General features: G+C 31.9%; 1 protein-coding gene across 2 annotated transcripts; it reads left to right on the top strand.

Annotated features, from left to right (window-relative positions):
• Positions 1–8,827: 8,827 nt before the first annotated feature.
• Positions 8,828–11,502, top strand: LOC114193127 (transcription factor RF2b-like). Of its 2 annotated transcripts, none has more exons than XM_028082831.1 (5): positions 8,828–9,427; positions 10,050–10,182; positions 10,392–10,476; positions 10,616–10,948; positions 11,110–11,502. In XM_028082831.1, exons 1-5 carry the CDS (start codon positions 8,835–8,837, stop codon positions 11,268–11,270), a joined length of 1,305 nt encoding a protein of 434 aa, XP_027938632.1. In that variant the 5' UTR covers positions 8,828–8,834; the 3' UTR covers positions 11,271–11,502. The 2 variants fall into 2 exon arrangements, with proteins under 2 accessions (XP_027938632.1, XP_027938631.1); XM_028082830.1 differs by having other exon boundaries at positions 10,604–10,948.
• Positions 11,503–12,396: the final 894 nt, after the last annotated feature.

Below are 12,396 nucleotides of genomic sequence, written 5' to 3'. Positions count from 1 at the left end.
GTCCTAGAATTGTAACTGAGCGTTGAAAGGTGGTTAGGTCAAAATCAAAATTTGGCCTTCACAAATGAGAAACTATGTTGGTGCTTAAGTCACGTGAAGAAAACCTTGAACACTACATTTGGAAGCTAGACCATGAAGGAACCCCACTTTAGGAGGAAACCTCCAAAGTTAACCATCATAGGAGTGGCATGAACTAAAAAGAAACTCAGGGAAACCCCAAGTGTTGATCACCATGATTGGAGCTTAAGCCAATCCTTAGAAGTCTATGAAAACAAAGCCAATCCTTAGAACACTTCTCTCGTAAATCTTAAACACCTTTGTAAAAGACATGAGGGAGGAACAACAACTTGTAGTTGTTATTGTTAGATCCGTCACGAGCAGTTGAATTCTCCTATGTTGTTATTGAATGGCACCAATTTCTATTTATGTAAATGTTTTATTCAGATGTTAATGATTTGATTCATGTTTAATGTTTGGATGAACTAATCACTCATCTATTTTATCAACTTGGATTGAGTTAGGAAACTAGTCTAAGTTAAGATCCAACCAAACTATTTATTATTCTTAGATCCTAGGAATAGATCTATATGTTTTAGCTTGTTATATGGTCTTGTTCTTAATGCAAGGATTCATTCAATTAGGAGGGAGTAAATTGGGTCAAAGTTTCAAAGAGAGACTGATTCCAATTTGTGCTAAAAGTTAAGAGATCAAAAATATATTTAACCTTTAATTTATTATTTCCAGGAACACTAAATAATGGTTTGATACTTAGTAAATCAGTAATAGTGAAGTAGAAACAGAGTAGTGAAACTCAATCTCAACATGCTCATTCTTATTAGTTTATCTAATTTATTTGTAATTTTTTGGATCAATATTAAACTTTCAAAGTATTGTTTAATTCTAAATCTAGATTGATTCAAAGTTATTGTTAAATATGAACAAATCCTATGGATGCGTCACTTGTTCACTACAATTTAAACAATGCACTTGCTAGTATTTGACAATACAGGTCAACACTAACCAAATATTTAATATTTAATGCAAACCTAGTTGATCAAGAACAAATGGACTTAGTGGTAGTAGAGTTCCAGGGACATGTCTTGATTTGGTGGCATAAAGTTTGTATGGACAATTACCAAGGGTCATTTGCGACTTCTTAGAGGTAAATTAAATCTATTATGCAAGCTAGATTTGTTTCTTCCTACTATAGAAGGGAACTCCTTTTGAAGCTCCAAAGGCTTCAACAATGTCAAATGTGAGTGAAGGACTATTTAAAGAGCTAGAATTTTTAATGCTTAGGGTTGGAATAAATGAATCTAATGAGGAAAAGGTATCTAGGTTTATGAATGGCTTATGGAGAAACATTCAAGGCCTAGTAGAATTGTATGAGTATTGCACAATTGAAAATCTCTTCCACCTTGTCCTAAAAATTATAACTCAATTGAAAGGAAAAGATGGGACAAGAAGGAGTTACTCACACTATAACGTCCCATTTAATTGATAAACCAAAATTAAAAGGAAACGTCACATCGAATAACATATAAACGCAGTTCTGGAGTACAAATACCACTCCATACAATAGTTAGGGCACACCACGAGGCCAAAAGAAAACATAAAGGATTAACGACAAAGTTTTCAAAAGGAAGCCCAAAGGCCAGACAGTACATGGGCCTTTGTCCTAAAAGAATAACCCAATTAACACAAGAAGCCCAGCCCAAGCGGACTATGCAGCGGAATCACCTCCTTGTTGACCACGGGTATTCCTCGCATTTGCTCACATCAACAAGTTGATGATCATTGCAAAAGAGATAACCACACATCAACAGAAGGGTAAGCTAGAGCCAAACATGATTGTAACAGGTAATCAGACATACTTTAACAATCAACTACGCATACATCATCCAAGCATGTTATGAACTTTCAATCCATATACTACGACTCGACTCGACTCATCCGGATATATATAATCTAGTCGGATTCAGCGGATGCTTGCACTTGTGGTGGATACCTCTGCTCACCCCCGAGCTATGTGTTACAAGTGTTACAATGAATCAATTCTCCCACACACAAAGTTAGCCCTTAATGAGTTTTAGGCCTCTTGCTACTCTCACCACAAGAGTCAGTCCGCTCTAAGTGAGACTAACTGACTCCTTAGAGTGTCAAGATGCAATCCTTACCTTGAATCCTTATCAAGTTATATAGATGAGGCACCATCATGGACACCCACTAACAGGGGCCATGGAATTACATCCCGACCACTGAAGCACGACCCTGAAATCTCACCTAGAGATTTCCAAGGAATTACGCATTGACACGGACCAAGCATACTAGACCAATCAAGAAAGATTTATCGCACATATACATATACATCACATACCAACTCTTTATAATTCACCTCTTTCATTTTTTTTCCAGTGGTTCCATACCCATCCATTACTCTCAAACCATAGTTGTGAAATTTCACCTCATGCCAATACCATGCCACTTTAACACCAACCATCTCATTTGTTTCACATGCCAAGATCATACAATCATATCAATCCAATTTGTAACCACAGCTTATATCATGCATTTCATTTCGTAGGCCTCATGCATTATATAGGATACATCATAAATCAAACATTTCATTTAGCCAAGCGAAGGAAACAGCACAACTCGCAGCAGATCTCGCTCAAGCCAGGAGCCCTCGCTCAGGCGAGAGGAATGCCTTCGCTTAGGCGAGATCACCACAGGGGCATGGGGAGGCTTTCGCAAGGCTCGTTTAGGCGAGCCCTCCTCGCCCAAAGGTGAGGTTCCTCGCCTAGGCTAAAACAGGAGCAACATGCCCAGAGCTCTCACGCGTCCTCGCTTAGGCGAGCGTCTCTCGCCTGAGCGAGACAGTGCCCCGCTCAAAACAAGAGTTTTCGCTTGAGCGAGAGCTCGAGTGCAGCTCTGATCTATTCCTGCAAGTCTCGCCTAGGCAAGACAGGCCCGTTTGGGCGAGTGTGTCGAACCTCGCCACTATTTCTCCCTACCACAGTCATATTTCATACCCAAACAATAATGCCAACCATCTCATACATCCATAACAGCATACAACTCAATCAATCACGAAACAAACGCAAAACAACAGTAATCACACCAACAAACATGAGGGTTCTAGCTTCCCTTACTGGAAATAAGCTAGCACAAGACTCTTAAATCAAAACTAGCGAGCACATCAGCTCCGAGGTTAGCATAAAGAACTGGAGATTCGCGGAACAAAGGTGAAACTGGATCAATAAGGAAAAGCTTCAGTTTGAAACCAAGACAGCAGAGCTAGAATAGGGGAAAATAGTTGGAAGGTTAACTTACTCGAGTCGATGGAGTCCTTCTAGCTCAGCGTAAGAGGGGATGCGAAACCCTAGCAGAGGTTTGTGGTTGCTCTAAAGAGAAAGGGAGAACTGTTTCTGCAAAGTGAATGGAACGAAAGCGTTAGGGCAGACTTAGGGTATGTTTTCTCTTTGGGTCAGCCCTTAGGCCCAATAGTTTGGGGCAACCTTTTAATTTAGGGCAGAAAAAAAAAATAAGGAATTTAATGGGCTTTACACACACAATGATTATTATAGTCATTCTTTAAAGTGAAAAAGAAAGGAAAAACATTATAAGTCCCCTTCAAAATCTCACCAAGAGCCACATCCCAAGAGTAATTCACCTAGAGGTCACCCTCCCACCATTCCCCTTCTCCAAGGTCAAGTTCCATAAAATGTTTTAAGTGTTTGGGATATGGGTATTTGAATTGCCTAATCAAGACAATCATGATCTTAAAGTCAAGTGGTGAGGTAGAGAGTGAAAAATCCCCTCCTTCTTCTCCTTTAAGAGATAACTCTTCTTCCCGGTGGTGGACCTAATATCCTAAGTCAGTGGGGGCAATTTAATTTTCAAATAATATAAATTAATAATTATTATTATCATGAAATTTAATAATAATTATCAATCAATCTATCTTTAAAAAAGTTAAGGGGAGAAAAATTACGGGATTAAGAGGGCAAACTATTTTTTACCAAATATTTGGTAATAATTAAACAAAATGAGGAGGGTGCTTGCCTATTATACTCGGTTATATGTATGTTCGTCACAACTTCTTATAATAATAATAATAATAATAATAATAATAATAATAATAATAATAATAATAATAATAATGAAATTAAATCATGTGAAAGAGACCTATTGATAATGAGACACATTCTAAATTCTAAAACTTAATTTACATGAACATGATGATAAATTTTAAAAACAATTTGTCATTTTTGTTGTGAATCATATAACAAATTGGTTGTATTTTTCGAGATAAAACAATTCATCAATAAAACTTTTGTAGTGAACACCACTCCATTCTTCACTTTCTCATGTTACCTAAAATATGAATTTCTTTTAAGATGGTTGTAAAAGTTACAAAATTGAAATTGAAATTGAAATTATAAAAAAAAATGTTTGCTTAACATATAGTTTTTAAACTATAAAATATTCCTTTTAAGTTTTATATAAATCATAATAATATTGATTACTTATCGATGTAAAATATTAATAATAAATTTGTAAATCAACTTTTCAAATAAGGTCAAACATCATTATGAACTTGCACATCTCAATTATATTGATATTCTAAAGTTCATCAATCATATGTCATCATATTAAAAGTTATTAAAAATAAAAAAATAAAATAAAAGAATATAAAGCATGGAAGATTGAACAAAACTGATGACAAAAATTACATTCTAAATTCTAAAAATTAATTTATGTGAACATGATGATAAATTTTAAAAACAATTTTTCATTTTTGTTGTGAATCATATAACAAATTGGTTGTATTTTTCGAGATAAAACAATTCATCTATAAAACTTTTGTAGTAAACATCACTCCATTATTCACTTTCTTGTATTACGTAAAATATGAATTTTCTTTTACAAATTAATATTCTAAAGTCCGTCAATCATTTGTCATCACATCAAAAGTTATTAAAAATAAAAAATAAAATAAAAGAATATAAAGCATGGAAAATTGAACAAAACTCATGATAAAAATTACATTCTAAATTCTAAAAATTAATTTACATGAACATGATGATAAATTTTAAAAACAATTTGTCATTTTTGTTGTGAATCATATAACAAATTGGTTGTATTTTTCGAGATAAAGCAATTCATCAATAAAACTTTTGTAGTGAACAACACACCATTCTTCACTTTCTCAAATTTCCTAAAATATGAATTTTCTTATAAGATACTTGTAAAAGTTACAAAATTAAAATTGAAATTATAAAAGAAAAATCTTTGCTTCACATATAGTTTTTAAACTATAAAATATTCTTATTAAGTTTTTAAATGTTAATTAAGCATCAATATTTGTCTTATTAAGTGTTATTTAAATCATAATAATATCGATTACTTATTGATATAAAATATTAATAATAAATTTTTAAATTAACTTTTCAAATAAGGTCATGGTAACCATCATTTAAACTTACACATCTCAATTATGTTAATATTCTAAAGTCCATCAATCTTTTATTATCATATTAAAAGTTATTAAAAATAAAAATAAAATAAAAGCATATAAAACATGGAAGATTGAACAAAACTCATGATAAAAATTATATTCTAAATTCTTAAAATTAATTTACATGAACATGATGATAAATTTTAAAAACAATTTGCCATTTTTGTTGTGAATCATATAACAAATTGGTTGTATTTTTCGAGATAAAGCAATTCATCAATAAAACTTTTGTAGTGAACAACACACCATTCTTCACTTTCTCAAATTTCCTAAAATATGAATTTTCTTATAAGATACTTGTAAAAGTTACAAAATTAAAATTGAAATTATAAAAGAAAAATCTTTGCTTCACATATAGTTTTTAAACTATAAAATATTCTTATTAAGTTTTTAAATGTTAATTAAGCATCAATATTTGTCTTATTAAGTGTTATTTAAATCATAATAATATCGATTACTTATTGATATAAAATATTAATAATAAATTTTTAAATTAACTTTTCAAATAAGGTCATGGTAACCATCATTTAAACTTACACATCTCAATTATGTTAATATTCTAAAGTCCATCAATCATTTATTATCATATTAAAAGTTATTAAAAATAAAAATAAAATAAAAGCATATAAAACATGGAAGATTGAACAAAACTCATGATAAAAATTATATTCTAAATTCTTAAAATTAATTTACATGAACATGATGATAAATTTTAAAAACAATTTGTCATTTTTGTTGTGAATCATATAACGAATTGGTTGTATTTTTCGAGATAAAATAATTCATCAATAAATTTTTTGTAGTGAACACCATTCCATTCTCCACTTTCTCGTATTACCTAAAATATGAATTTTCTTTTAAAAATTGATGTTCTAAAGTCCGTCAATCATTTGTCATCACATCAAAAGTTATTAAAAATAAAAAATAAAATAAAAGAATATAAAGCATGGAAAATTGAACAAAACTCATGATAAAAATTACATTCTAAATTCTAAAAATTAATTTACATGAACATGATGATAAATTTTAAAAACAATTTGTCATTTTTGTTGTGAATCATATAACAAATTGGTTGTATTTTTCGAGATAAAGCAATTCATCAATAAAACTTTTGTAGTGAACAACACACCATTCTTCACTTTCTCAAATTTCCTAAAATATGAATTTTCTTATAAGATACTTGTAAAAGTTACAAAATTAAAATTGAAATTATAAAAGAAAAATCTTTGCTTCACATATAGTTTTTAAACTATAAAATATTCTTATTAAGTTTTTAAATGTTAATTAAGCATCAATATTTGTCTTATTAAGTGTTATTTAAATCATAATAATATCGATTACTTATTGATATAAAATATTAATAATAAATTTTTAAATTAACTTTTCAAATAAGGTCATGGTAACCATCATTTAAACTTACACATCTCAATTATGTTAATATTCTAAAGTCCATCAATCATTTATTATCATATTAAAAGTTATTAAAAATAAAAATAAAATAAAAGCATATAAAACATGGAAGATTGAACAAAACTCATGATAAAATTATATTCTAAATTCTTAAAATTAATTTACATGAACATGATGATAAATTTTAAAAATAATTTGTCATTTTTGTTGTGAATCATATAACGAATTGGTTGTATTTTTCGAGATAAAATAATTCATCAATAAATTTTTTGTAGTGAACACCATTCCATTCTCCACTTTCTCGTATTACCTAAAATATGAATTTTCTTTTAAAAATTGATGTTCTAAAGTCCATTAATCATTTGTCATCACATTAAAAGTTATTAAAAATAAAAAATAAAATGAAAGAATATAAAGCAAGAAAAATTGAACAAAACTCATGATAAAAATTATATATGAAGGGCAAGGGTAGTTGTTGTCCCCACAGTTTGCAAAGTATTGTCTACTTTAAAATGTCGTCACAGTTTTGTCTTTAACAGACACCTCAATGGATGAAGAAAAGAATAGGTATTTAAATTGTGTTTGACCTCAACTCCTAAATACTGTGAAACTATTGAATATACTGGAACAAACCTTCAAACCTCTCGTCGATAGCAAGAGAAATTGTTATTCTCATATACAACACCGATATTTTGACTCAACCCAAATTCTTATGACAACATCATTATGAAAAAAAAAATAAGATGTAAGCTAAATTTTAAAACTAATAACATTTCATAGCATTTTTTTATTCTACTTACTTTAACTTCTTCACCTACATACTTAATATGTTTAAAAATACCTTTTAAAAGGTCAAAACATTAATTCACAGAGTGTATAGTGACATATCAATGGACCTTTTCAACCGTGTCACATGATTGTACATGTGGTATTACGTGATGTTTGAAAATGATGTGCATAAATTATAATTCTATATATATATAATTGTATATGATACAAATTAAATAGGACTTTTTGGGCAACAACGAATTAAATATCTTTTGGGCCCTCAACAATATATACCATAATATATATAAATATCTATAGTTTAATTCACATCGCTTTCCTTTGTACAAGGCGGGGATCACAAGGTAGTTTATAAAATTATAAGTAAAGAATATTATTCTATTTCTACAACAATAATAAAAAAGAGTTTAATTAAAATTTCCACAAAAATAATTATTTATAATTTGAAAGTAATTACTCCCTTTGCTCTTTATTATAGAGTACATATTTTCCGGGATTTGTTTATCTTTTTTATAAAATACTTTATAATAAAAAAAATTTAAAAACCATTAATAATAAAAAAATAATATGATACATTCATAATATTCTTTAAAAATTCAAATAAATTAATTATTTTATTAATGTGTTTAATTATTATATTGAAAGTGCCCTACCTTAAAATTCAGAGGAACGTTTTTTTAGAATAATTTAGTTGGATTGAATATAATAATTATACATAACTAATGCAATTATTAAAAACTATTTCAAAGTCAAAGTCATCATTTAATTTGAATGGCTTAGTATAATGTTTTTATATACATGAATCAAAAATCTTAAGTATACTGTTACAAATTTTATTTTTCATAATCATGAGCTGGAAAAAATGTTATGTAGTATAAATACTTCCTTTCAACATTTTAATGGTGATTTTTTTTTTGTTTATGTTTAATAATATCATTCATTCTAAAGAATAGCAAAAAATAAAAAATAAAATCGTATATAACAATGTAAAAGTAACGTAAAACGAATTTATGGATACATTATAGTTAAGTTGATTAAAAAACTCTTAACATAATATATTTATTATTATTCTTATTATTTAAATATATAGTTTTTTTTTTACTCGTGTCTATCGGAAATGTTAGAAGTGGAGAGAAAGAAGGAAGAGAGTTCAACTCTGTTGGGTGACAAAACTATTAGCTTTAGGGAACAGATGCAAGATCCATCTTCAAACCCTAATTCCAATTCCAATCCCAATCCTCACAATGCCAATGCCGCATCTCAGCCACCGCGACCGGCACCGTCAACAGCGGCCGCCGGCGCCGGCGCCTCATCGTCCTCGATTTTCGCACGCTCCGGCGGGCCTCACCACCGGCGAGCTCACTCGGAGGTGAGTTTCCGGCTTCCGGACGACATGATGGACCTTTCGCCGTCGGATCCGTTTGCCGGCGGGTCATCTACGGCGAGTATGGACGAGATCGGATCCGAGGACGACTTGTTCTCGACGTACATTGACGTGGACAAGCTGGGAGGTGCAAACGGGTCGGGCGGTGCAGGAAATGGAGCGGATCCGACCGGAGAACTGGAGAAAAGTCCGGCGATGGCGAGGCACCGGCACAGTAATTCCGTCGATGGCTCTTCATCGTTTGGCGAAATTATGGAAGCTAAGAAGGCTATGCCTCCTGATAAGTTAGCCGAGCTATGGACAGTTGATCCTAAGCGTGCTAAGAGGTTCTCAACTCAACTGCGATCTCAGCAATGCTTCTTTTACTTTGATTTTGGGTTCTAATGATTACACTTCGATGTGACGTGTGAATTAGTAAACAGTTGGTCTTATCAGTTTAAGGTTTTACGTTAGTTGATTTTCGCGTTTCAAATTTAATTGGTTTATGAAGTTAAATTGAGGCTTGTTGCTGAAGGTTGAAACTGCTTGACCTCTCTGTTGTGATATTTTGATGATGCTGTGTGAATTGATATGTTTTAATTAATGAATAATTAGAGGTCAGGGTTTTTAGTTGCAGTCGTCGTCACTGTTTCACGGCAATCCATGACATTTGCTAGAAAAGTCAGGCATATGTAGCCTTAAATTGCGTTTGCCACTTGGTTGGAGTGTGTAAAAGAACCTTGTTGTGGCAAAAGTTATGGTCATAATTTGGTAAAAAGAATTGTCGTTGTGGCTGAAATTGAGGATGTGAATGCATTTTTAAAACCTTGTTACAGCATGAAGAACCATTTAAATGCCGAGAGCGAAGGGTTTATGTTAAAACTAGTGCTCACTTGTTTCATTAAGTGATTGCTTTGAATTGGATTCTGTTTATTATTATTGTCATGATGTTGTTGTTTTTGTGAATAGAATACTTGCAAATCGGCAATCCGCTGCTCGATCTAAAGAGAGAAAAGCTCGCTATATACAAGAACTCGAGCGCAAGGTTCAAACACTTCAGACGGAAGCCACAACTCTTTCTGCTCAATTGACATTATACCAGGTTTGTGCGTGTCTAAAATTTAAAGTGCTTTTAGACGTTCCATTTTACGGAGTAGACTCTGATTTGTTAAGGGATTTCCTGATGCTGCATGGTAATGTAATGGGGCGTTGTTTTTGAGGATTTACTGGGTTGACTTATTTCGTATGCGTATACAAACCAATTGTGGCTAAATAGAAATGACACAAATACTTATTTTGATTTTTTTATAGAGGGACACGACAGGCCTGAGTACTGAAAATACCGAGCTTAAGCTCCGTCTGCAAGCCATGGAGCAGCAAGCACAGCTTCGAGATGGTAACCATCATTATATTCTTAATATACATAAAAAATACGTACTTTACTACTTTTTTTAATGTAACTCTTAGAAGTGTGTTATTAGGATTAGCTAATTGTACTGAAATTAGTTTCTGATATGTTATAGCTCTTAATGAAGCATTGAAAAAGGAAGTTGAGAGACTTAAAGTTGCTACTGGTGAGATGATGAGCCACACTGAATCCTTTAATTTGGGAATGCACCATATGCCGTTTACGGGACCAACTTTCAGTCCAATCGTGTCACAATCAGGCCCTTCTGGTCACCAAAACATCCAGTTGTCATCATTTGGTCACTCCCCATCAACAATGCCAACTCATCCACTGCATCAAACTAGTTCTCATACACTATCAGAAATATTGCAAAATGACCAGCTTGGTCGTTTCCAGGGGCTTGACATTAGTAGCAAAGGGTCAACTCTGGTGAAGTCTGAAGGCCCCTCACTTTCTGCAAGTGAGAGTAGCACTACATTTTGAATTGACTGAAATCACTTGACCTGCTGACTTATCCATTTCATTCATTGTTCGTAGTGTTGACGTCTAGTCAACTGATGAAGGTACCTTATTTCATGATTCAGATTTGAGGATTAATTCTTAACTATTTATTCTTATTAGGGATGCTCACCAAAAAGGGGAAGCACCCTTGGGGTTTTGTTGTGAAGTTCACACAATCGTGTTTCAGCAAGGCATTTGGTGTTTCTGGGCGCTGGAATATCGGGAATGAAAGGTCGTTCCCATTGTATCTTTGTATGTTGGGATATGCATCGATCCTCTGATCTTTTGTATCATTGTTTACGTGATAGCATGTACACTGTGTGATTTATTGTTGTGTTTCACTTCATTCATAGTCCTAGATGGACTCGTTTTTTTTTTTTATAAATCTAGTTACTTAGTTTTTGGTTATTCATAGTCGTTGTACAATCCAAGATTTTTGGATTCCTGTTGTATTAAAAGCTTCTTCCGAGATCAGACCTTTTTTTAGTAATTGGCATTTCTTAGTGATTATAATCTAACGGAGCACACATAAATTAATCCAAATATAAATCTTTGTAATATTACACTTTTGATTGTAGCATGTTTAGCCACAACCATACAAGCGAAGCATTTTATTAGTAATTATCCAAGCTTCTTTAAGCTATATCTCTGTTGTAACTCCGGCATAACCTTCGTTTTTCATTTCATATATTGAGTTTTCGTGCTATCCTTGTATAATTTTCTGCGTTAAGTTTCTATATTGTTCTTTCTCTACATAGTGTGATCATAAAGTACTCATTTCAGTGACTTTCAGACGTTGGATCTCCAACATAGAAACAATGAATCTGAATATTAGGTGATGTGATGGCATATACATGTAGGCCAAGCACGATATAGTTATAAAATATTGTCCCAAAGCATGATGATGCAACCATATTGGTATCAGATGCATAATCAATGATGCCGGCAAAGGACATAATTTGAAACAATTTTATGATGCTCAAGTGGGTCCCTAGTAGACTCTGCAAACAGGACATGTTCTTCCTACACTTAAAAATTCTAAGCCTGCACTATCTCTGAAGTTTAAAGTAATTTTTTAAAATCCAAAATGTTATCAGTGTGTCACTTCCTCAACAATAATCTGGAACACATAAACCCATTTCTCTTCATGCACATGATCCATAATACATCTTTCTCCCTGTAGTGAGTATTCCGGAAAATGATAAAATAGTATTATGAAACAAATATTTTAAAAAGTAATTAAATTAATTTTAAAATGAGTATTTTATAAACTAGCTTTGTATTTCAAATTGGTATAACAAATAAAAAGATGCAAGAGGGAATGTATAATTAAAAACAATAATTCTATTATTTGGAGTTATGTCTTCCAAAATAGGATGACATTGTTTGGAAATATACAGTGCACTG

Source organism: Vigna unguiculata, chromosome 8 (assembly GCF_004118075.2).
Source record: "Vigna unguiculata cultivar IT97K-499-35 chromosome 8, ASM411807v1, whole genome shotgun sequence".
Classification (NCBI taxonomy): domain Eukaryota; kingdom Viridiplantae; phylum Streptophyta; class Magnoliopsida; order Fabales; family Fabaceae; genus Vigna; species Vigna unguiculata.
The sequence above is the reverse complement of the archived record's forward strand: the minus strand, read 5'-3'. Positions and strand labels throughout refer to the sequence as shown.

Bases quoted from the DNA above. Each gene is read 5' to 3' on its own strand.
- LOC114193127 (XM_028082830.1), top strand. From the start codon at position 8,835: ATGTTAGAAGTGGAGAGAAAGAAGGAAGAGAGTTCAACTCTGTTGGGT. The intron at 10,183-10,391 runs GTTTGTGCGTGT...ATTTTTTTATAG, and splicing joins CTCAATTGACATTATACCAG to AGGGACACGACAGGCCTGAG. The intron at 10,949-11,109 runs GTGAGAGTAGCA...TATTCTTATTAG, and splicing joins AGGCCCCTCACTTTCTGCAA to GGATGCTCACCAAAAAGGGG.